The sequence below is a fragment of the Phocoena phocoena genome, chromosome 15, assembly GCF_963924675.1.
Source record: "Phocoena phocoena chromosome 15, mPhoPho1.1, whole genome shotgun sequence".
In the NCBI taxonomy this organism is placed as follows: Eukaryota; Metazoa; Chordata; class Mammalia; order Artiodactyla; family Phocoenidae; genus Phocoena; species Phocoena phocoena.
In genome coordinates this window covers 32,445,668-32,472,491 of record NC_089233.1, presented here as the reverse complement: position 1 = coordinate 32,472,491, position 26,824 = coordinate 32,445,668, and the positions used below count along the sequence as shown (strand labels likewise).

Below are 26,824 nucleotides of genomic sequence, written 5' to 3'. Positions count from 1 at the left end.
CCTTTACCCTAGTTAAAGGGTTCTGCAGTTCCCTGTGATTGTCCCTCACAATGCTGATTATGTTATACACTCAAATTAAATTAAATGCACCCTATCAAATGCGCTGCACACAAAAATAATATTTATTTGAATATTAAGTACAAATAAGACCTCCCCTGGGATTACCTCAGGGCACATTTGCAGAATTTAATTGCAAGGTTTTTTTTTTCACTCAGGTTCTTTCAGAACTCTACTTGTGAAAATATTTTCTTTCAGAAGGTAAAGCTGTGCTCTGTTGGTTTATTATTATTATTATTTTAAATCTGAAGAGCTCTCCAAGTTGTCATTACTTCCAGTGTCTAATTAATACTGATGATGACAAAGCAAACAGCCAGATGACCTAGATTTTCCTCTTCAATTGCCTGCAATTTACATGAATGCCTCCTCATTGTTTCAGAACTTTTGTGAAGCTAGTTCTTTCAGTAAAGATTCTTTAAGTTTAGGATTTCAAGAGCTCATTTTTCATGAAGCATTTGTCTTCTAGCTCTCCTTCTGTTAAGGTTTCCAGGAAGGGTGTGAGCGCACACACACACACGCACACACACACACACACACACACACACAGCAACAATAACAACCACCACCCAGGCAACCCTTTCAGACAACTGAACTGGAAAATTAGAAAATGAATACTCCTCAAGCTTCTCCAGCTACAGGATTGTTCCCATTTCTTAAATGATGACATTTTGTAAAGTCACAGATCAGGAATGGAAAAGACCTCTTACAGCTATGTAAAGATTTCTTTAAATGCAGAAGGCAGTGTGGCTTAGAGAGCCAGCCTGGGCTGCCTTCCACTGGAAAGTCACTTATGTCCCTATTTCCTTGTCTGGAAAATTGGTTCAATGGGACTCAGTTCACCTCACTATAGTACGGTTCTTTCTGATAGTACAGTGGTTGTCACATGATTTATTTCTGTTGACATACTCTACGGTCTGTAGAGTGAACTTTTAAGGTCTCAGCACAGAACTTCCAGAAATATCAGCAGCTTTTCACCACCTTTATTTTTCTACCACCGTGGTATCATCCACCCTGCATCTAAGCACAGAGCTGGGCAGGCCCGGTCCATTGTCAATTTATAAAAAGAACAAATAACAGCAAACAGACTTTGGATTAAATGCACTTTCTTGCATTAAAAAGACACTTAAGCAGTGCTTTCTGTTGGATGTTCTGATTGCTTCGCAAATATTAACTCATTCAAATCCTGTGATGACCCTTTGGGGTGAGGCCCAGCTGAGGAATAAGTTAAGCTAATAAGTAGCAGGCAACTTGAGATATGAACCATAGAAGTCTGGCTTTTAAAGTTTTTCCTCTTAACATAAGATGCCTCTCAAACGTCTTTCAATTAACCTGATCAGGATAACTGCCCAGATAAGGCTGTGGCCTGTGTATCTCTGCTGAATCTATTTAATTGGGTTGCAGATGATAAAAATATCAACTTCTGAAAAAATTATCATCAGAGTTTTGCAACATCTAACCTGAAGGGAAAAACAAAGTCCAGTTAAAACATCTTAATTTAAAAATGTCTTGAGAACATATATTCCATCTAAGCAGAGATATGCAAATGGTATGTAAATAACCCACCTGGCCCTCCCCACTCCTTCTCACCTCTGGATGTGGAGAGGCGCATGATGGGAAAATCTGAGTTGAGAGCCCCATGCTATATAATCAGAGTTCTCTGGCTATAAGGTAATGATGGTCCCAGGAGACTGGTTCAGGGAAGCATGCCAAGCCCTTTTAGTTCCTCAGGACATTTCAGTGAGTGTTCAGATTTTCTTGGACTGAGCAAGGGATTGGGGTGGAGTTGGGGGAGCAATTATAACCCTTGATTATGAAGGAAGGAATGGTGATTGCTTCTGCAGCTGAAACAAATAGAAATCATCTTCGTAATAACCGCAATTGTTTTCTCCCTCCCTCCTCTGCCTCGGTTCACAAAATACCTTATTAAATCTGGAGAATAAAAATATGCCTGGGGTAATGGTTTATTATTAGAATAAATAATAGGCAATATGACTCCCCCACCTTGCAAGTTATCAGATGCAAAGACGTTTAGCTGGTTTCACCTGTAAACGTGCATGCATGTGTCGGGCCAGCCAGGCTCTTCGTGGCCAGGGGCTGCCCTTTCACTTCAAGACCAGCATCAGGCCTGAAATTAACAACTCCAAGAGACTGCATCCTTGCAGGAAGCAGATGGATGCGGGAAGCTGAAGGGGATCCATGCCAGGTGCCGCTTGTGCTGCCACCTCTTGCTTGGTGTTTGTCTGTGGAATCCGTCTGCCTGCACAGCTTTGTCCCAGATCTGGGGGACTTGTTCTGTTGCTAATGGGGTATTTAACAAGTGGGTTCATGGCACAGCAAGTGCAAAAAGCATATCCTCCAAAGAAAACTGCTCTTTAAAACCTGTTATTTGAGGCTCGCTCCAGTTCTGCGGGCATCCTGGCCTCTGACATCCCTTTAATCAGATAACCAACACTTGACTCTCCCTAGTGACTTACATCTGGAACAGTGGGTCTCTTGTGGTAAGTACCAACATCATCAAACGATATGGTTTTACAGGGAACAGCAGGAGACGCAGTGCTCACTCACAGTTGTGTAGTGTCTGACATATACCATACATAAGTCATATAAGTGCTAAAAATACTAAGTAGTTTGAGATGTTCATGACATGCTCAATAAATTACCCCTAAGCACTGCTGGCCATCAGTTAAATATGTTAGAGCTTTCAGTCTTTGGGTTTATCTGTTCATGTTTACATATGACACCAAACCAATGATTTTTCTTTTCCAACTAGTATTTAGCCTTGCCAAGCTCTTTCCCCGTTCTCCCGACCCCCTTTGGCTCCCCTCCAAATCTGGCACCTTTACAAAATCAGATGAGATTTTATTAGCAGATTCTGGTTTTCCCCAAGGTTAAAATAAAAATGTTTGGGGAGGAGTGGATCCCCCAAGTTCTCGCAAATGCTTTTCTTCAATAATACAGCACAAGTCAGAATCGAGTTAATTAATCATGGCTGACCTGACTCACTGTTGTGGCTTTTTGTTTTCATTTTTGCAGTTGATTATTCCTCACTTCCTCTTCTGAAGTCTAAGCACTTACTACTTTCACGCACTATATTTTCTCCCTTAGACCAAAAAGAAACAATAGCCAGAACAAGTAATGGGATCTATATTTGCTTATCTGACATAAACGATCCTGTTTTCTTTGAATCAGAGGACACACTTCACTGTAGGATGCAATTGGAAAAAAGTAGTGGGCTTTATTACAACCATATGATGACTTGGATTATATTCAGGGATTTCAGGTCTTCATAAACTCAGATCTCTAATAAACATTTTATATCAGAACCCAGAAGTAGGGTGGGCAGATCAACCTTTCTCCTTGTTTTATACTCTTCTACTGAAGAGAGTCTACATTGAAATACATAATGTCCCGGAAAATTTGGAGTTGAACTTTTCCCAATTCTTAACTCTTTTGGTGCTCTGGGGAATTATTTATAGCGACCATTAACTGAGTACCCACCCTGTGCCAGGTCAGACCTGGATTTGATGCTGTACATGCAATTTCTCATTTAATCATTCAAAAACTCTTTTAACTCTCAGCTTTTTAAAAGGTATTATTATGAGTACTGTTCATTTGATTTAGAAAAGCAGTGCACGCTTATTGCAAGAAGTTGAACTGAGGTTAAAAGTGAGAAAAAGCTTCACTACTACCTGGTCCCCAATATTATTCTCATTCCCAGGACATAATTTGCATGCTTTTGTTTGCAGTTTGGTGTTTATCATTCCATACTTTTTCCAGGTATGAATGGATATTTGCACGCATGTGCATATGTACAGGTTTTAAACAAACATTGGATTGTATTTTAAAAAGCAGTTCACCTTGCTTTGTTTTGTTCGTTCTCTCATGAGCACCCTTCCATAGGAGTAAATTTCTTTTTTTTAAATTGAAAAAAATATAGTTGATTTACAATGTTGTGTTAATTTCAGATGTATAGCCGAGTGATTCAGTTATCATATATATCTAATATATATGTTTTTTCAAATTATTTTCCATTATAGGTTATTAGAAGATATTAAGTGATTAGCATATAGTTCCCTGTGCTATACAGTAGGTCCTTGCTGTTTATCTATTTTATATATAGTAGTGTGTATCTGTTTCAGTAAATTTCTAATGAACCCATAGTATTCCATAGTGTAGATCAAGGGTTGGAAAATTATGGCCACAAGCCAAATCTGGCCCACCAGCTATTTCTGTAAATAAAGTTTTATTGAAACACAGCTGCAGCCATTTGTTTACACATCATTTATGGCTGCTTTCCTGCCACAATGGCAGGGTTGAATAGGGGTAGTAGAGACAGAGACACTATGGCCCCCAAAGCCAAAAATATTTACTATTTGGCTCTTTATAGAACAAGTTTTCCCACCCCTGTTATAGAGGAACTACAATTTATTTAACCAGCACTGATGGATACTGATATTCTGAAGTTCCAGTTCTGTGCTATGAAAAGCACTGCCCTTCCTTCCCCATTGAATGGAAGGAAATGCACATTCTGTGTCATGATAGCTGCCGACTGCCCTCCACAGGTGGTAGCAATTTACCACTCATCCATGGGGCTTAGGAGGACCTATTTACCTCACCCATTGCAAAAGGATAATATCAAACCTTTCAAAATTTCAAGCCAGCTGTTGTCCTCATTTTTTTTTTTAAAGGAAACAGAAACTGGGAAAGTGTCATTACTTCAGCCAAATTCACATGGCCTATGGGGAGTAAAGCCAGGATTTAAACCCAAATTGTTTGGTCTAGTGTTCTGTCTGAAACAAACGCCCCCATCCCCCCCACTCTCACATGAATATTAATAGCAATTTCTAGTATTTGTTGAATTAAATAAACCAGGTGCTTTGCTTAGTACTTTATATAGGTTATCTTATTTTGAGCTCACAACAAAATTAGATACTAGGTAGGCACCATGTTATCCCCATTATACAGATGGGGAAATTGAGAACAGAGAGATTTTACAGTGCGGCTAATGTCATGTAGACGATGCACCATGATTGGTCTCAGGCAGTCTGATGCCTGAGCCTCCAATCTTCACTGTGGAGAAAACTCCATCTGCAAAAGGACCAGTGGGTTGTTACTGGAGAAATTTAATTTGGTGGAAAGTGTTCCACTCTAAACCCAATCTAACCACAAGAATCCGAGTGTGTAGATCTATGCATTTATTTAGCCAGACATCACAGTCATTTCGTGTTTTGTTGCAAAACCACAAGCATGTAAACAGTCAGCAAAAAAAGCACCTGCTAAAGACAAGTGAGATGCAGATCGGAGGGTGGGTATATGTGGTTTGGGTTGGTTTCCTTGGCACTGGGAGCTGTGTGCTGCAGTGATTCAGAGGGGGACTTGACTCGAGCCCTCTAGATAGTAATTCCCTCTCTGATACTTCCTAGCTTTATGACTTCAGGAAACCACTTCATCCCTCTGTACCTCAGTTTCCCCATCTGTAAAATGGAGCTAAGGATCCTGCCTACTCACCAACTGGTGAGCATTAACTGAGGTCTTCCTGAAAAGCATTTAACATATTTTCTGGCATGTTGTAAACACCAGATAAATTTTAACTACTATTAATGTAAAATGTGTTTTGCTTTAAAATGATTAAAATCATTATTTTCCTGCCAGTATAATTAAAATCGAGCAACATATAAAGGTGTTATGATATTAATGTGCTTTCCCTACTCCCCCCTCCCACCCCCAGTATCATCTCCCTTACTTTGTTCTACCTTTAACTGTGCTGTTTGCAATTTCATCTTCTCAAATCCTTGAGTAGGTCAGCCCACCCAACTCTTACTCATCCAGTAAGGGTTAGACCAAGGGCTCCATCTCCTAAAACACCTGACTGACACCTCCCTCCACTTTTTTCCCCACCCAACAGGCTGGGTCCGTGCCCCTCTCCTTTGGGTGCCTGGGGTATCCTATGTTTTCCCTTATTATCACACTTATGACCCTGCATTATAATCTTCATCTTACTCCTCTCTCTTCCCTTGTCTTTGAGATTGTTTTAGGAAAGGCGCTGGGTATCATTTACATCTGCATCCCCTTCCATTAGCACAGCATTAGTCAGATAGTAGGAACTCAGAGTACACATGTCAGATGTATGCAATAATCCTGAAAATGCATCAAGGAAAAGGCAAACGGTAGCACTCACCCTGGGTACTTTGAAGTATGCTTTTATAGGACAATGCCATCTTATTTCGGAAGAATTTATAACGATTATGAAAATGGCAAGTCTGAGAAAGGTACAGAGGTACCAGTTGATTTGATTTACTGTGTTCTATGCTGTTAGACTTCTTTGGTGCTCTTCTGGATAATTCACAGCTGTCCTGAGAACTGGAATTTCCAACGTTCTTTTATTACAAACAAGACAACATACATATCTATTTATCCATTCATTTGTTGTGTGTCTTCTTATTTCTCTGACTCCTACTTTTCCCAATTCAAGTTAATCTCTTGCCAGTTTCCTCTTGCTCTTTTTTCTTCCACCACATTGAATTACTTGCACTTGTATAATCCCACTGGGATTTTCACACATTTCCCTCTCTCCTTGAAATATTTTTTTTCATTCTTTTTCTGGATACATTTTCTAAAAAAAACAAACAAAAACTACTAACATCTTTTTTCAACTCTCTAAGACAAGGTTGTTGTCCCTTCTATGTGCCCTTAGCACATCTTTTACTTTCACTGTAGCAAATGTTCTCTATATTGTAATCGTCAATTAACTCATCATTTTTCCTGCTTACACAACGAGTTTTGGAAGTATTCTTTGCTATCGTATCCTCAGTGCCTAGAACAATGTCTGACATCCAGATGGTGATATATATATATGTGTGTGTGTGTGTGTGTGTGTGTGTGTGTGTGTGTATGTATATATTTGTTGAATATATGGAGGGACAAATGGTGGATGGGAAAACACATAAATGGATTCCAAACATTATCCTACTCTCTAGAAAAAGAAAGCTGAATAAGACACAGTTCTTTCCCTTGAAGATCCAGTCTGATGTGTGGGAGGGGAAATACTTGTAATAAGGTCAGGATAAAACAGAAAGAACTGATAAGAGAGAGCTCAAAGTCAGGAGAAGATGAAAAAGGCTGAGTCTGAGAAAGATTCTGTGGCCCTGTTGACTAGATGAAGATAGGAGATGGGGGAAGATGAATCCCTGCTATTAAACATCTCGTTCAACTAGGAGAGCAAAGGGCCTCATGCTGGAGATTATTGCTTCAGTGTCTAACCTTTCATAAGTGCTTACTTGGCAGCCCTATCGAGAGTGGTATTTGATTCTCTGGAAGCATCTTAAAGGAGCAGCATCAGACTTCCCACTGTCCCTTTTTTTTTTCATTTAGGCTATAAAATATATTGGTTTTGTGCATTAGTGCCATGGGAGAAAAAAAAAATATCACATGCTAGTTTCCAAATGAAATGGCATTTAGTAAAGTGTACATTTAAGATATTTTTCAAGGCTGGCTTTTAAAGAGTACATAGGAAGAGTCTTTCTTCATAACAGATGACGAGGAGTTACAGGTGCCTCTTCTGAACCTCTCCCATAATGGTGATGGGGAATCTTTTTAAGAACCTCATTAGGTCTAGCAATAACTTAGCCTTCAGAGCATCATTACATCCTGCTTGGATTGTGGTGTGACGACCACAGTCCCGTGATAGGACTCAGCCCATCTTGCATAACTGGCTATTTGCACTTGATGACCTCTAGGGAAAGAAGAGGAGGGCACCTGCCACCTTACCCAGAAGATGTGGGTGTTACAGAGTTGATTTCTAAACAAAGAGGTAATGGCAGGTGTAGGTTCTATTATGCAGCAGTAGAGTATGGTAGAGTTGACATCCAATTCACAAAGAATTGATGGCATTGGGCAGGAACATGGCCCCAAAGGAGAAGCTGGATATTGTTAGTAGAATATGGACAATGTTACTAGAATATGGATGCTGTGCAGGAAAAAGTATTGCCATCCCTCTTTAATTGCATCTCCCATTCAGTTTTATGTTTTACATGTAGATATGTGGTCCGTTTTGAGTTAATTTTTGTGTAAAGTGTGAGGTTTAGATCAAGGTGTTTTGCTTGTTTTTTTTTGTTTTGCATAGAGACATCCAATTATTCTAACATCATCTGTCTTGGGGTATATCCGTTTTTGTAGTATTAATTTTTTAAGTGGTTACTCTATGGATTATATCACATATATTCTCTCAGTCTACCTAGAATCAATTTTTACCATTACAATTGGGGTGTGGAAACCTTATTGCCATATATGTCCCTTACCCTCCTCTCTTTACGCTGTGTTTATCTTGCGTGTTGCATATACATACATTTAAAACCGAGTTAGACAATTTTGTAATTTGTTTTCAACCATTAAACATATTTGAAAGAACTCAAAGGGGTACACTAGTCTATTATATTCATATTTACCCATATATTTACCATTTCCTTTGCTCTTCCTTTATCCTTGATGTTCCAAGTTTCTTTCTGGCATTATATTCCCTTTGCCTGGCAATTCTTATAGCAATTATTTCAGAGTAGTTCTGTTGGCAAAGAATTTTCTTAGTTTCCTTAATATTTCATCTTCATTTCTAAAGGATATTTTCATTGGAATTAGAATTCTGGGTTGAATTTAGCACTTAAAAATCGTGTGTAGAGTTCCTTCTGCTATCCAGCATATAGCTGATTTACTTTGCTGTACAGCAGCAACTAACACAACATTGTAAAGCAACTCTACCCCAATTTTTAAAAAAATTGTGTGCCACCTCCTTCCTGACTCCCTGGTTTTTGTTTATTTAAGTGAGAAATGCACAGTTATTTAAATCGTTTTTTTACTCTCTTATAATATTGCATCATTTGTCTCTGTTTCCAAAGCACCCCCCTCCCCCAGATTATATCTGGATGTGAGTTTCTTTGGGTTTACCTCCTTAGGGTTTGCTGAACTTGTTGAATTTGTGGGTTTATATCTTTTGCCAAATGTGGGGAGTTTTCAGCCATGATTTCCTCCAATAATTATCTGCAGTGAACTTTATTCTAGAATTTATCTTTATTCTAGAATTCCAGTGACATGAATGTTATACTTTCTGCTGTTGTTATAAGTCCTTGAGTTTCTTTTTTTTCCCTCTTTGTTTATTTTGGATACTTTTTACTGATATGTACTCAAATTCATTGAGTGCCCTCCTGCTGTCTCTATTCTACATTTAAACTTTTTCAGCAATTTTATTTTTTTTTAAATTTGGGTTATTGATTTTTACAGTTCTAAAATTTACATTTGGTTCCTCTTTATGTCTTCTCTTTGCCAGTACTGTCTATTTTTTTAATTAGTTTTAACTGTTTCTTCCCTTACTTGTTGGAGCATTTTTATAATAGCTACTTAAAATCTGTATTTGATAATTCCAGCATCCTTGTCATCTCAGTGTTGGTGTCTGTGACTGTCTTTCCCCATGTAAGTTTAGATTTTCCTGTTTCTATGCCGAGTAATTTTGGTTGCACCCTGGGTATGTTGAATATTATGTTATGAGATTCTGGGTCTTGTTTGTTTTAAAAAAATATTTATTTATTTATTTGGCTGTACCGGTCTTAATTGCGGCACGTGGGATCTTTTAGGTGTGGCATGGGGAACCCTGGCCCCCTGCATTGGGAGCATGGAGTCTTAACCACTGGACCACCAGGGAAGCCCCTCTGGGTCTTGCTTAAATCCTATGGAAATGGTTGATACTTTTGCTTTACCAGGCAATCAGCCCAGTTGGATTTAGGCTGAAAGTTTCTACCTTCCTTCTATGGTTTTGTTTCCAATATCAGTTCTGCTTTCAGAGCCTTTGCTTTGGATCTCATGTGTGTGCATTCCAGTGGCCAGTCTGGAACCTGAGCAGTAGACTATTCAGTTCAGTTCTCAAAGTCTATGGTATCTATTTAGGGTCATATGCACACACATCTAAGTTCAGGGGTGTGTCCAGAGTTCATGAAAGTAGTGCATGAAGTCATTTTCCCAAACTCTTTCCTCTCTAGAAATCTCAAAGTTTTTGTTTTGTTTTGGATTTGGTTTCCTAGGGCTCCCTTTTGGGTCCACCAGCCAGAAAGCTGGTGCTTTTTAACCCTGTTCATGTGTTTCTGCTACTGAGCCTACAATTTGGGGCCAAGCAGCAAGAGGAAATAAAAAATTTAACAGAGGGTTGCCCCATCTCCTGGGACCACAGCTTCTCAGATCATAGAGGAGGTTTCCCACCCTCAGGCTGTTGGGCGTCTCTCTGTGTCTGTGTGTGGGTGCCCAGTTCTGGGCTCTAGGCTGCTGTGAATCCATGCCAGGGGATACTGATGAGAGAAGGGGGAGGAACTCACCGCTTATCCAGTATTCTGGTCTGCTTCTCTGCTCCACCTGCTACTATTTAATTTTCAGAGACCCTACATAGTTGTGTCATGCATTCTATCTAGATTTTTTTTTCAACATTTTACTTTTTATTGAGGTAAAATTGGTGAACAACATTATATTAGTTTCAGGTGTAAAACATAGTTATTTGGTTATTGTATACACTACAAAATAATCAACATAATGTATCTAATTACCATCTGTCACATTACAATTTACCCCACTTCACCCATTTTTTCTACCCCCCCAATCCAGTTCCCCTCTGATAACCACCAATATATTCTCTGTATCTATGAGCTTTGTTTTGTTTCCTTTTTTGTTTTGTTTTTTAGATACCATATATAAGTGAAATCATACAGTATTTGTCTTTCTCTGCCTGAATTATTTCATATGGCATACTACTCACAAGGTCCATCCACTGTGTTGCAAATGGCAAGATTTCCTTCTTATCTAGATTTTATAGTTGCACTGCGTGGGGGAGACAGAGTGAAGTATGCTTACTCCATCTTACCTGGAACCAGGACCTCGTCACCCGCCTGGTTTACCTGACTATAAAGTTCCCATTTTAGCCACTTGAGTGTACAGAGTAAGGGCATTAAATACATGCACAATATTGTGCAACTGTCACTGTCTAGTTCCAGAACTTTCTTGTCACCCCAAATCTGAAAACGCCAAACCCACAAAGCACTCACTCACTCCCCTTTGGCCCTTCCCCAAATCCCCTCGCAACCACTGAACTGCTTTCTGTCTCTATGGATTTGCCCCACTTTATTTTTTATTTATTTTTACATCTTTATTGGGGTATAATTACTTTACAATGGTGTGTTAGTTTCTGCTTTATAACAAAGTGAATCAGTTATACATATACATATGTTCCCATATCTCTTCCCTCTTGCGTCTCCCTCCCTCCCACCCTCCCTATCTCACCCCTCCAGGCGGTCACAAAGCTCCGAGCTGATCTCCCTGTGCTATGCGGCTGCTTCCCACTAGCTATCTACCTTACGTTTGTTAGTGTATATATGTCCATGACTCTCTCTCGCTTTGTCACAGCTCACCCTTCCCCCTCCCCATATCCTCAAGTCCGTTCTCCAGTAGGTCTGTGTCTTTATTCCTGTCTTACCCCTAGGTTCTTCATGACATTTTTTTCCCTTAAATTCCATATATATGTGTTAGCATACGTTATTTGTCTCTCTCTTTCTGACTTACTTCACTCTGTATGACAGACTCTAGGTCTATCCACCTCATTAAAAATAGCTCAATTTCGTTTCTTTTTATGGCTGGGTAATATTCCATTGTATATATGTGCCACATCTTCTTTATCCATTCATCCGATGATGGACACTTAGGTTGTTTCCACTTCCGGGCTATTGTAAACAGAGCTTCAATGAACATTTTGGTACATGACTCTTTTTGAATTATGGTTTTCTCAGGGTATATGCCCAGTAGTGGGATTGCTGGGTCATATGGTAGTTCTATTTGTAGTATTTTAAGGAACCTCCATACTGTTCTCCACAGTGGCTGTATCAATTTACATTCCCACCAACAGTGCAAGAGGGTTCCCTTTTCTCCACACCCTCTCCAGCATTTATTGTTTCTATATTTTATGATGATGGCCATTCTGACTGGTATAAGATGATATCTCATTGTAGTTTTGATTTGCATTTCTCTAATGATTAGTGATGTTGAGCATTCTTTCATGTGTTTGTTGGCAGTCTGTATATCTTCTTTGGAGAAATGTCTATTTAGGTCTTCTGCCCATTTTTGGATTGGGTTGTTTGTTTTTTTGTTATTGAGCTGCATGAGCTGCTTATAAATTTTGGAGATTCATCCTTTGTCAGTTGCTTCATTTGCAAACATTTTCTCCCATTCTGAGGATTGTCTTGTTTATGGTTTTCTTTGCTGTGCAAAAGCTTTGAAGTTTCATTAGGTCCCATTTGTTTATTTTTGTTTTTATTTCCATTTCTCTAGGACGTGGGTCAAAAGGATCTTGCTGTGATTTATGTCATAGAGTGCTCTGCCTATGTTTTCCTCTAAGAGTTTGATAGTTTCTGGCCTTACATTTAGGTCTTTAATCCATTTTGAGCTTATTTTTGTGTATGGTGTTAGGGAGTGATCTAATCTCATACTTTTATATGTTCCTGTCCAGTTTTCCCAGCACCACTTATTGAAGAGGCCCTCCTTTCTACACTGTACATTCCTGCCTCCTTTATCAAAGATAAAGGTGACAATATATGCGTGGGTTTATCTCTGGGCTTTCTATCCTGTTCCATTGATCTATCTTTCTGTTTTTGTGCCAGTATCATACTGTCTTGATTACTGTAGCTTTGTAGTATAGTCTGAAGTCAGGGAGCCTGATTCCTCCCGCTCCATTTTTCGTTCTCAAGATTGCTTTGGCTATTCGGGGTCTTTTGTGTTTCCATACGAATTGTGAAATTTTTTGTTCTAGTTCTGTGAAAAATGCCAGTGGTATTTTGATAGGGATTGCATTGAATCTGTAGATTGCTTTGAGTAGTAGAGTCATTTTCACAATGTTGATTCTTCCAATCCAAGAACATGGTATATCTCTCCAACTATTTGTATCACCTTTAGTTTCTTTCATCAGTGTCTTATAATTTTCTGCATACAGGTCTTTTGTCTCCGTAGGTAGGTTTATTCCTAGATATTTTATTCTTTTTGTTGCAATGGTAAATGGGAGTGTTTTCTTGATTTCACTTTCAGATTTTTCATCATTAGTGTATAGGAATGCCAGAGATTTCTGTGCATTAATTTTGTATCCTGCTACTTTACCAAATTCATTGATTAGCTCTAGTAGTTTTCTGGTAGCATCTTTAGGATTCTCTATGTATAGTATCATGTCATCCTCAAACAGTGACAGCTTTACTTCTTCATTTCCGATTTGGATTCCTTTTATTTACTTTTCTTCTCTGATTGCTGTGGCTAAAACTTCCAAAACTATGTTGAATAAGAGTGGTGAGAGTGGGCAACCTTGTCTTTTTCCTGATCTTAGTGGAAGTGCTTTCAGTTTTTCACCATTGAGGACGATGTTGGCTGTGGGTTTGTCATATATGGCCTTTATTATGTTCAGGAAAGTTCCCTCTATGCCTACTTTCTGCAGGGTTTTTATTATAAATGGGTGTTGAATTTTGTCAAAAGCTTTCTCTGCATCTATTGAGATGATCATATGGTTTTTCTCCTTCAATTTGTTAATATGGTGTATCACGTTGATTGATTTGCGTATATTGCAGAATCCTTGCATTCCTGGAATAAACCCCATTTTATCATGGTGTACGATCCTTTTAATGTGCTGTTGGATTCTGTTTGCTAGTATTTTGTTGAGGATTTTTGCATCTATGTTCATCAGTGATATTGGCCTGTAGTTTTCTTTCTTTGTGACCTCCTTGTCTGGTTTTGGTATCAGGGTGATGGTGGCCTTGTAGAATGAGTTTGGGAGTGTTCCTCCCTTTGCTATATTTTGGAAGAGTTTGAGAAGGATAGTGTTAGCTCTTCTCTAAATGTTTGATAGAATTCACCTGTGAAGCCATCTGGTCCTGGGCTTTTGTTTGTTGGAAGATTTTTAATCACAGTTTCAATTTCAGTGCTTGTGATTGGTCTGTTCATATTTTCTATTTCTTCCTGATTCAGTCTTGGCAGGTTGTGCATTTCTAAGAGTTTGTCCATTTCTTCCAGTTTGTCCATTTTATTGGCATAGAGCTGCTTGTAGTAATCTCTCATGATCTTTTGTATTTCTGCAGTGTCAATTGTTACTTCTCCTTTTTCATTTCTAATTCTATTGATTTGAGTCTTCTCCCTTTTTTTCTTGATGAGTCTGGCTAATGGTTTATCAATTTTGTTTATCTTCTCAAAGAACCAGCTTTTAGTTTTACTGTCCTTTGCTATTGTTTCCTTCATTTCTTTTTCATTTATTTCTGATCTGATTTTTATGATTTCTTTCCTTCTGCTAACTTTGGGGTTTTTTGTTCTTCTTTCTCTAATTGCTTTAGGTGCAAGGTTAGGTTATTTATTCGAGATGTTTCCTGTTTCTTAAGGTAGGGTTGTATTGCTCTAAACTTCCCTCTTAGAACTGCTCTTGCTGCATCCCATAGATTTTGGGTCGTCGTGTCTCCATTGTCATTTGTTTCTAGGTGTTTTTTGATTTCCTCTGTGATTTCTTCAGTGGTCACTTCGTTATTAAGTAGTGTATTGTTTAGCCTCCATGTGTTTGTATTTTTTACAGATCTTTTCCTGTAATTGATTATCTAGTCTCATAGCATTGCGGTCGGAAAAGATACTTGATACAATTTCAATTTTCTTAAATTTACCAAGGCTTGATTTGTGACCCAAGATATGATCTATCCTGGAGAATGTTCCATGAGCACTTGAGAAAAATGTGTATTCTGTTGTTTTTGGATGGAATGTCCTATAAATATCAATTAAGTCCATCTTGTTTAATGTATCATTTAAAGCTTGTGTTTCCTTATTTATTTTCATTTTGGATGATCTGTCCATTGGTGAAAGTGAGGTGTTAACGTCCCCTACTATGAATGTGTTACTGTCGATTTCCCCATTTATGGCTGTTAGCGTTTGCCTTATGTATTGAGGTGCTCCTGTGTTGGGTGCATAAATATTTATAATTGTTATATCTTCTTGGATCGATCCCTTGATCATTATGTAGTGTCCTTCTTTGTCTCTTCTAATAGTCTTTATTTTAAAGTCTATTTTGTCTGATATGAGAATTGCTACTCCAGCTTTCTTTTGGTTTCCATTTGCATGAAATATCTTTTTCCATCCCCTTACTTTCAGTCTGTATGTGTCTCTAGGTCTGAAGTGGGTCTCTTGTAGACAGCAAATATACGGGTCTTGTTTTTGTATCCATTCAGCCAATCTATGTCTTTTGGTGGGGGCATTTAGTCCATTTACATTTAAGGTAATTATTGATATGTATGTTCCTATTCCCATTTTCTTAATTGTTTTGGGTTCGTTATTGTAGGTCTTTTCCTTCTCTTGTGTTTCCTGCCTAGAGAAGTTCCTTTAGCATTTGTTGTAAAGCTGGTTTTGTGGTGCTGAACTCTCTCAGCTTTTGCTTGTCTGTAAAGGTTTTAATTTCTCCATCAAATCTGAATGAGATCCTTGCTGGGTAATCTTGGTTGCAGGTTTTTCTCCTTCATCACTTTAAATATGTCCTGCCAGTCCCTTCTGGCTTGCAGAGTTTCTGTTGAAAGATCAGCTGTTAACGTTATGGTGATTCCCTTGTGTGTTATTTTTCCCTTGCTGCTTTTAATATGTTTTCTTTGTATTTAATTTTTGATAGTTTGATTAATATGTATCTTGGAGTATTTCTCCTTGGATTTATCCTGTATGGTGTTGAGATGGAAATCTCTGGAAGATTTTTGCCATTTGATATTATGTGGAGCTGGGAGGTCTCTTGTGGACCAGTGTCCTGAAGTTGGCTCTCCCACCTCAGAGACACAGTACTGACTCCTGGCTGCAGCACCAAGAGCCAAGATCTTCCTGGACTTGATTAACTATTTCCTTTCCCATATTAGGGAAGTTTTCAACTATAACCTCTTCAAATATTTTCTCAGTCCCTTTCTTTTTCTCTTCTTCTGGAACCCCTATAATTCGAATGTTGGTGCATTTAATGTTGTCCCAGAGGTCTCTGAGACTGTCCTCAGTTCTTTTCATTATTTTTTCTTTATTCTGCTCTGCAGTAGTTATTTCCACTATTTTGTCTTCCAGGTCACTTATCCGTTCTTCTGCCTCAGTTATTCTGCTATTGATCCCTTCTAGACAATTTTTAATTTCATTTATTGTGTTATTCATCATTGTTTGTTTGCTCTTTAGTTCTTCTAGGTCCTGGTTAAATGTTTCTTGCATTTTGTCCATTCTATTTCCAAGAGTTTGGATCATCTTTACTATCATTATTCTGAATTCTTTTTCAGGTAGACTGCCGATTTCCTCTTCATTTGTTAGGTCTGGTGGGTTTTTATCTTGCTCCTTCATCTGCTGTGTGTTTTTCTGTCTTCTCATTTTGCTTATCTTACTGTGTTTGGGGTCTCCTTTTTGCAGGCTGCAGGTTCATAGTTCCCATTGTTTTTGGTGTCTTGTCCCCAGTGGCTAAGGTTGGTTCAGTGGGTTGTGTAGGCTTCCTGGTGGAGAGGACTAGTGCCTGTGTTCTGGTGGATGAGGCTGGATTTTGTCTTTCTAGTGGGCAGGTCCACGTCTGGTGGTGTGTTTTGGGGTGTCTTGTGGACTTATTATGATTTTAGGCAGCCTCTCTGCTAATGGGTGGGGTTGTGTTCCTGTCTTGCTAGTTGTTTGGCATAGGATGTCCAGCACTGTAGCTTGCTGGTCGTTGAGTGAAGCTGGGTGCTGGTGTTGAGATGGAAATCTCTGGAAGATTTTTGCCATTTGATATTATGTGGAGCTGGGAGGTCTCTTGTGGACCAGTGTCCTGAAGTTGGCTCTCCCACCTCAGAGACACAGCACTGACTCCTGGCTGCAGCACCAAGAGCTTTTCATCCACACGGCTCAGAATGAAAGGGAGAAAAAGTAGAAAGAAAGAATTAGTAGAAGTAGAAAGAAAGAAAGGAAGGAGGGAGGGAGGGAGGAAGGAAGGAAGGAGGGAAGGAAGGAAAAAAGAAAGAAGATAAAATACAATAAAATAAAGTAATATAAAATATAATAAAGTTATTAAAATAAAAACTAATTACTAAGAGAAAAAGAAAAAAATTTTAAAAACAAACAAACAAAAAAAAAACGGACGGATAGAACCCTAGGACAAATGGTGGAAGAAAATCTATACAGACAAAATCTCACACAGAAGCATACACATAAACACTCACAAAAAGAAGAAAAGGGGAAAAAATCATAAATCTTGCTCTCAAAGTCCACCTCCTGAATTTGGGATATATTCAGGTATTCCACAGATGCAGGGTACATCCAGTTGATTGTGGAGCTTTAATCCGCTGCTTCTGAGGCTGCTGGGAGAGATTTCCCTTTCTCCTTGTTCTCACAGCTACCAGGGGCTCAGCTTTGGATTTGGCCCCACCTCTGCGTGTAGGTCGCCGGAGGGCGTCTGTTCTTCGCTCAGACAGGGCGGGGTTAAAGGAGCCGCTGATTCGGGGGCTCTGACTCACTCAGGCTGCGGGGAGGGAGGGGCACGCAGTGCGGGGCGGGCCTGCGGCGGCAAAGGCCGGCGTGATGTTGCACCAGTCTGAGGCGCGCCGCGTGACGTTGCACCAGCCTGAGGCGCGCCGCGTGACGTTGCACCAGCCTGAGGCGCGCCGCGTGACGTTGCACCAGTCCGAGGCGCGCCGTGCGTTCCCCCGGGGGACTTGTCCCTGGATCCCGGGACCGCGGCAGTGGCATGCTGTACAGGCTCCTCGGAAGGGCGGTGTGTGTATAGTGACCTGTGCTCGCACACAGGCTTCTTGGTGGCGGCAGCAGCAGCGTTAGCATTTCATACCCGTCTCTGGGGCCTGCGCTTTTAGCCGCGGCTTGCGCCCGTCTCTGGAGCTCCTTTTAAGCAGCGCTCTTACTCCCCTCTCCTCGCACACCAGGAAACAAAGAGGGAAGAAAAAGTCTCTTGCCTCTTCAGCAGCTCTAGACCTTTTCCCGGACTCCTTCCCGGCCAGCCGTGGCTCACCAACCTCCTGAGGGCTGTGTTCATGCCGCCAACCCCAGCCCTCTCCCTGCGCTCCGACAGAAGCCCGAGCCTCAGCTCCCAGCCCCGCCCGCCCTGGCGTGTGAGCAGGCAAGCCTCTCGGCCTGGTGAGTGCTGGTCGGCCCTGATTCTCTGTGCGGGAATCTCTCCGCTTTGCCCTCCGCACCCCTGTTGCCGCGCTCTCCTCTGTGGCTCCGAAGCTCCCCACCTCTGCCACCTGCAGTCTCCGCCCGCGAAGGGGCTTCCTAGTGTGTGGAAACTTTTCCTCCTTCACAGCTGCCTCCCACTGGTGCAGGTCCCGTCCGTATCCTTTTGTCTCTGTTTATTCTTTTTTCTTTTGCCCTACCCAGGTACTTGGTGGGGGGTTTCTTGCCTTTTGGGAGGTCTGAGGTGTTCTGCCAGCGTTCAGTAGGTGTTCTATAGGAGTTGTTCCACGTGTAGATGTATTTCTGGTGTATCTGTGGGGAGGAAGGTGATCTCCGCTTCTTCCGCCATCTTCCCGGAAGCCCATCCCCACTTTATTTTTTTAACAGTTTATGGAGATATAAACTCTACGTACCATATACACTTCACATACCATAAAGCCACCTATTTGAAGTGTATAACTCACTTCCAAGTGTGTGTGTGTGTGTGTGTGTGTGTGTGTTTTGTGTATATATATAGAATTGTACCCATTTCCTTTTTAATATTTTGGAATATCTCCTCCCAGTCCTTTCCTCTTGCTTTTCTTTTATCTTTCTTCCTTTTCTTTAATGATCAATTTCACTGTATATATTTTTTAAAATTTATTTATTTATTTTGGGCCGTGCTGGGTCTTCGTTTCTGTGCGAGGGCTTTCTCTAGTTGTGGCAAGCGGGGCCCACTCTTCATCGTGATGTGTGGGCCTCTCACTGTCGCGGCCTCTCTTGTTGCGGAGCACAGGCTCCAGACGCGCAGGCTCAGTAGTTGTGGCTCACGGGCCTAGTTGCTCCACGGCATGTGGGATCTTCCCAGACCAGGGCACGAACCCGTGTCTCCTGCATTAGCAGGCAGAGTCTCAACCACTGCGCCACCAGGGAAGTCCCAATTTCACTGTATTTTTAACACAAAATCAGAATCATAACATTTGTGCACTTTTGTAGTTACTTTTATTAGAGACTAAATAGTGCCTTTTAAGCATTTCCCATTTCTGTTTTTCAAGACAATGGTTCTGAATGCTGCACATTTTGCCATCCAATCAATGTACTATAATTCTAATTTTTCTATTATTATACATTGTAATATTTATAGTTTTTAAATAAATAATGCTGCAGTTAATTGACACATAAATAAACGTTTGTGTTTAACTCTGTTTCTTTTCTTAAGAGCTATTCTTAGAGGTGATATTTCTGGATTAAAGGGCACAGCAAAGCACTGATTTATAGATTTGGGGCTCCGTTGTATCCTAAATAATGGTACCTATTTTTGTTTTAGAGAAAGTAAAAAAGAAACCTTCAGTATAAAATACATAAAATATACATCAAAAGTCAGTTCCTCAGCCTTCCCCTTTAGTGTAAGTTTCAAAAACTCGCAATATATTGTCAGGTGCTAGGAGTCAGGGGTTACCTCATTGGTGAAAAAAATGCTACAAATACACAGAATAAGTTGTGAATGCAGACCTAAATTTCATTTTGGCTTAGCTGTTTGAGTTGAAGGTGGAGTCAGCTAGTCCTCATGGAGGTAGAGTGACCACAGGTCCCAGTTTGCCTTGTCACTCCCACTTTGCATCTGCTGTGCCCGGTGTAATCATTCCTACTATCCCACCCACTCCTTTAACTCACGTATTTTTTTTTCCTGTTCGGACAGTAAATTATATGGTCATTCTAAAGACTCATCCTTGATTTTAAGAAGCACATTTTGATAGGGCAAGGATAATCAATGCATGGCATAAGTATCACTAATCTATTTTTCTTTTTGAGCTTGTGGGAGATATCACAACTTGATCAGAGTTTCTTTCTGTGATATAAGCACTGACCTGAGAATTCTCCCCAGCACAGTCCTATGGAGACATACTGCTATCTGATTAGAACTGGACCATACAATGCAACGCATTTGCCAAGGCGTGTAGGTGATACTGTTGGACGCCAGCATCGGCGAAGATGCTGTGTAACGTCCAGTGCTTTTTCTTAACTATTTTGAGTGGGCCTTCTGGGAAGAATGCCTGCACCTGTTAGACAGGGCAAGAGGGAAGCCTTCCCCCTGGGCAGCTTTTACCTCCCACGCCCTCTACTGCATCCCTCTCCTCACCCACCTTCCAGACTCTGGCTCATCTTAGTTGTTTCTAGATCACACAGTTGAAACTCCAAGAGAAGCGGAGGCTGTTTGGACCTAAAGAAAAAATTAAATACATAATTAATTAGTTCTGGGTCTGCTTTGAGCCAAGTGATTAGAAGTAATTTTCCATTTTCTTTCATGCTGTTTTCATGCAGAACCTTCTGACTTCCCCCACCTCTTTTTCTTTTCTTTGTAGGTTTCAAGACAACAGATGAATTGTGAAAGAGAGCAGCTAAGGGTAGGTGTGTCTGCTTGTAAAATACTTCCTGGTTCTCATTTCTGTGTGATAAGCAAAAATTTCCCTGTCTCTCCCCAGACGCAGGGTTCTAAATAGCGGGCTTCATCTTAAGACTGGTTGAGTTGAAAATATTTATCCCAGCTAATTTAGTATTGATTGAGCTGGTAAATACAGTATATTTTCTTTTGAAGTGCCATTATAGTAGATATGGATTTTTTGATTTAGATTCAGCAATAAATACTTCTCTTCTGGAATTTGTTTGACATCATTGTACTCTTTTTATGTACGACACGAGGTCTAAGTAATAACAAAGGTGAGAAGGATGCCTTGCTGCTTTTTTAATGTGAGTACCAGTCTCTTTGCTGAGTGGCTCAAGTGCTCTCTTGCTGTTAACTGGGTTGGGTGATCCACTAGTAAGTCAAGGGCATTTTCTAGGAAAATTTGAGTCCTTCACAGACCTCTTAGTTTTAGTGGCGTTTGTGTATCTAGGGGAAGGAGACAGAATTTTAAACCTCACGTGTTATTTACCTTCCTAAAAACAAAACTCTCTCAGTGCTGAAGTACATTAGATGTAAACAGTGTTGCCTAGATGAGGAGAGAACCGTTTGCTTATAACTGCAGCTTGGTGGCTTCATTCTGCTGTGAAGGTGTCACGGTTGGTTGAGATCCTTCTTGTCATGGATATGGTATTTTAAGAAATATCTGGATTGCCTCCCTGCCGCCGCCGCCATTTGTATTTTTTTTAAAAAGCATCATGTTTTGGATGGATAAATGTGAAGTCATAACTGGCCTGCCTTTAATGTCACTGATGGAAATTGGCAATTTTTACCGGACAGGGTGCCTTATAGTCGTGTCTCCATGTTGTTATAAAAAACTAAAGGATTCTGCTACTTTTAAAATCATAACAGTCAGGTTTGGGGTTGAGGGACCCTTGTGCTCAAAGAGATTTAATACATCCGCATAGTTTATTAAACGTTTCTAATATCATTTATGCAAACTTTTCAGAGCCTTCATGCCAGTTTCGAGATGACAGTGATTTGCAGATTATTTCCATTTTCCAATGGCTTTTGACATCAGGTGTGTTAAATCCTTATGTAAAACAAACAACAAAATCTAGTTGTGCGAACCAAGAACTAGTGGGTTGAGGCTTCCTTCTTCTTTTATGCATATGTACTGTATGTGGTATCCCAGCACGGCCCTCTCTCATCTCTCCCCGCTTCACTCCTAAGTACCTGTGCCTGCATTAGTTGTGACTCCTTCATGAAATAGCCTTCAAGATATTTTAAGCTTTCCTGAGGTCTCTTATTGCTTTTCCCTTGGTCTGAATTACTGGTTCATCCTAGTAAATAATGTATTGCAACTTCAGATTTCTCTTCCTGTTTGGATGGGGACGATGTGGCCAGAACTAGGTCAGAGCTAGGTAAAGAGGAATGTGTGCTGCTTGTCTCCAGAAGGCCCTAATACATTCCTCAGAATTAAGATAAAATTGAAATCTCTTCGGCAAATGAGACTTGCCTGGCAAATTAAGGACACGGGAGGTAATGAAGTGCTTGTGTGCAGTCTGAGGGGTTTATTATTTCACACTGATGGGGACATTGTCAACAGCGGTATGGTTTAGGAACGAGAATGGACCCCCCCCCACTCTGTTAAGTAAATTCAAGCTGTGATTTGATACGATGGGTCATATAGTTTAACGTGGGGCTTCAGTAGTCCGTATAAGACCATCCCTAATATGGACTGTAGCTTTGTTGTTGCTGTTGTAGCCTGTTTTTACATTTTAAAGTAATTTATGTTTTGAATCGATAGATACATTTCAATCGATGGAATACACATTTATGTGGTTCGAAATTTAAATGATGCCCAGGGGAATGCAGTGAAGATTCCCCTTCCTATTTGAATCTTAGGCATCCAGTTCCCTCCTGGGAGACACCTAACATTATTAGACTCTGGCTTATCTTTGACAGCTGTGTCTCACCTATGGATATTTTCACCATCTTCTCCTTTTCTGTTTTCTTTCTCTTTCTTTTCCTCCCTACCCGGTCCCTCCCCTCCTTTTATTCCTGTCTTGTGTTTATTCTCTGCCCTCCTACTACCTGAAAAGAAAACTTCCTTGATGAAGGTGATGGCTTTTTTTTTTTTTTTTAGGGAGACATAGTTTTTGGGGGTTCCCAAAGAAACCCGGTTCTCATCTGAAATACCTGGCTATTTCAATGAAATGCACTATTTTTTTTTTCTTAGAAAAAGAGACAGTGGGAGAAAAATAGATAGCTGTTTACTTACCAACATCGTTGAAGAGTGTCCGCCTGCCAGCCACACTTCTTAAAACATGTTTTAAATACAGCAGACTGCATTTCCAGATTTGTTCTCCAGGATGATTGGACCACGACCATGTTGCCAAGTTTATATTCCCTCACATTCTGTTACGTTGTCAGATTTCAGGGAGACAAGTGGATGGCTATACAATGTACCCCTGTTTCTTGGCCTCCTGGAAACAGCAGATAATGCAGAAAGAGCTGCTCATCCATGTTATAAAAGCGTGTGGACACGTGTAGGGCTTGGCGCATCCAAAACCCTCTCCTCTACTCTCCTTCTTTTTCTCACAAATTCTAAATTAATTTTTCCAAAATGGACTCTGTGAGGTACTTATTCTAAAAGATATTACAAAGTCTTAAAAATATTCTCTGCCTAGTTCATTTTAGGAAATGCAATGTTAAAGAAAGTCAAACTTATTTAATTGCAGTACTTCTCAGAGCCTTTAATACACAAAAGTGAAAAACAGAGAGATGGCAGTAATACACAATTTTTTGCAAACTCATTTGATCACAGAACGTTTGGGGATGCAGAACACACCCTGAGAAACACTTTGAAAATTATATCAGTTTTTTTTTTCAGTTAGAATGTTACTGTCTACAAGTTATAGGAAAGCTAAGCATTATTTAAAAGCTAAAAATATTTGATCACCTCCTAGTTTCAGGGTTGATTCAGTGGGTTTGGGGTATCAGGCAGTGGTTTGGAATCTTTGTGCCTGTCTTGGCCTTTCTTTCCTTCTTCCAAGAGGAAGAAGAAGCATCACTTGTTCTCAAGACAACATGCTAATCAGGAGGGAAAGGGAAGAGGAGCATTTTTCTCAGAGCTTTTGCGTTTGATTGGAGGAAAATCATTCCCAGAAGCCTTCTCTGCAGACATTCTCTTTCATCTCATTGACCAATCTCTATACCAATCACTACCAGAGTGACCTGGGATCTTAGTTATTGGCCACAGCAATCATGATCCATCCCCAGGGACAGGTACATGGTCACTGCAAGAAAATAGGATTTGCTTAAACAGGAGGAAAAGGAGAATGTCTTTGGTGGAGTTTCCCAATAGAGTCGGCCATGAAAGGAATCCACATGGGTCCTTTGTGTCACTCATGGTGTTGGTTTCCTGTCAACTCCTTTAATTGCTCCCTTTCATCCGCATATAAGACTGCAGGAACTACATATACAGCCTCAGCAAGTACCTCAACTCTGGCTGGTGGAATCTGAAATAGATGCTTTCTCTGCCCACTTCGTTTCTCAGGGATCACCTCTCCCCATCCTAACCGACTTTTCTATCCAGCTTGGCATGCTCTTTGTATTTTGCCATATGTTCTTTGGAACCATCCTAGATGCCATTTTTGCTAATTTTCCCTTAGCATCAGGTGTCAGCAGCAGACAGAAGACTTCACTCTAGGACATGGCTCAGCCCCAGAGATACCACCGTCCATGAGCTTTCTGGCCCCCACTCGTCCCAAGAGAAGGGCACCAGCCAGTCACTCCTAATGATGACTCACCCTTCTCAGAAGACTATTGGAATTACTCATGTTGCCAATGAGCAAACGACAGAATGGAAAACCTGTTCATTCCTCCATCCTAAATTTTGTCAGTCTAGAATAGGCTAAGCCTTCTCCTAGCTTATATTTCAAAATGTTGCTAGATTCCCTTGGGGAGGTGGTCCACAAGAGCTCACCATGAAATCTGTACGTTAGAAGTGCTCCTGACACTATGGGCTGCATTTACCAGCTTGTCCCAGGGTTGCTGCCAACAGTGCCAGCTGTGCAGTTAGCATAACCCACCATCAACATTTACCTGTCCAGCACCTGAAACCAACAAATGGACAAATAAACAACTAAGAGAGAAATCACATGACCTGAGTACCTGTCTGTCTCCCTCATCAATCTCCCAACTGGAAAGATTGTATGGTCATGGGGCAGGAGATCAAATGATCACTTTTATTTGCATTCATATAAAATATTTTGTTACAAAGGGATCTTGTGTGCTGTGGCTATCAGATGTTGGATTTGGGGGCTGTTTCACAAACTTTGTCAGAGCACTACCAAGCAGGCAAAGGCTTGGCCCCCAGGTGTGTCAGAATCGGTCTGTGGACCGAAATCCTTATCAGTAACATGGCAGGTGGGCACCATAAGAGGCACCGTAGTGTGAGGAGTGGCTAGGGGTGGCCTAGTAGCTCTGGTTATGGGCTTAGGTTTGGGTCTCTCAAGGCTTGGGTTCCCCTATGTGCAAAATGGGGAGACTTTCTCAGAGGATTGTTGATTGGATTAAATGACTTCCATAAAGTAGTTCCCAGAAAAGCGTATGCCTCATCATCAGCAGTGTTCTCAGTCGTTGATGTGGCGCTCTCCCCAGTGCTTCTCATCCCTCTTCCCGCTAGGAATGGCAGGCCAGAAAATACAGACAACCAGGGTCTACCCACACACTAAAAAATAATTCAGAGGGCAGTTTCCTTAGCTGGTGGCGTGGTGGTGTCTTCGGAAGAAAACTGCCTCTCACTTGGTTAGCAAATGATAGAGACGGATTTGGGCCAGCCTAAGCAGAAAAGTCACACAACCAGGTCTCTCAAGGACCAGAGCTTAGAATCTGAAAGCTGTTGGAACTCAGGCAGCTTTTTCCTACCTTTTCTCTTTGTTTATCCCTGTGTGTCCACCTTGTTCTGTTTTGCTTTTTAAAGGCTCTCTTTTCTTTGCCTTCTTTATGCACATGGCACTTTCCAGCCCCTAAGATTTATGCTGCATTCATTCCCGCAGGAAGAGGGACTAACTTAATGAATCCTGATTACAGATTCCCTGGAAAAGGAGTCTGATGGGCCCAACCCTGGGTCAGTTGCTCACTCTGGTCCAATCAGCTATGTTAAGGGAAGCAGTACAAATAAACCTAGTCACCCAGGGCCAACTATTGGGGGAGGACTGGATAATCAGAGAAAGAGAGCCATTGCCAGCAAGAAAATATCCCCAAGGATGTCCACTATACTATCCAAACTTGGAGACCAGAGCTGAGCAAAGGATCCTGGAATATGGGTGTGCTATATCCCACTTGTAGCTCAGCGTTTCCCAAAATGCAAGACACCTAGCCGGTGTGATACAGTCTGCAGGTGGTGAACATCAAGTCAATAGGAAAGGGTGAATCACTTAGAAAGTTATTCCCTTTTCAATTCTCTCCCAATCCTTTTTATGTCAATGAGAAACTCTCAGTTTAAATGAAAGTGTCTTTAACAAGTCTCTACCAATTTCTAAGCTCTCTTTTTAACAGAAATGGAGCGTGCCTCAGGCTTAAAGCCTGCAGCAGCCAAAGCATCTATCTAGACTTTGAAAACACTGTTTGCAAAATATAGTAGTTAAGAAGTAGGGGCCTGGAGCTAGGCCTACTGAGATAAAAACCTAGACTCTGCAATTTAGTACTTGTGCACGTTACTTAAATCTTCTGTGCCTCCAATTCCTCCCTTTTTAATGGAGACGTTAACTGCACGCATTTAATAAGTTGTGTGTGTGTATGTGTGTGTGCAAGCAAACAACGATTAAAATAATGAATGCAAATGAGGTGCATTAGTGTCTTAGAATGGTGTCTGGTATAGAAAAGGTTCTTAATAATGTTAGGTATTAATTTTTTTCCATTAACTTTTGACTACTGATACTGGTCTTCCGTTTGCAGTGGCAACACGAAGTTTCCTTGGCAAGTACATCTATTTAGGTTAAAAATGAGTTGCTTTAAAGATAAATATTAACTACATAATGTTACAGATTGCCTGCAGTTATGACAAAAACATGACACTGGAATGCAAATGACTGAAGTTTTAGAAACACTGAAATTATGGTGCCAGCCTTGTGAAAGACATAGAGCAGATCTGTATTATCAATATTTAATTTGCCAGTTAGAAGCAAG

The 26,824-nt window shown here is 40.5% G+C and overlaps 1 protein-coding gene across 1 annotated transcript in view; it reads left to right on the top strand.

The window, feature by feature from the left end:
* RBFOX1 (RNA binding fox-1 homolog 1) overlaps positions 1-26,824 on the top strand; it is a 1,090,293-nt gene that overhangs the window by 451,115 nt on the left and 612,354 nt on the right. Inside the window, exon 3 of the mRNA XM_065891840.1 lies at positions 20,589-20,630. Coding sequence (XP_065747912.1) covers positions 20,589-20,630 — 42 coding nt within the window. The remainder of the gene's footprint in view (positions 1-20,588; positions 20,631-26,824) is intronic.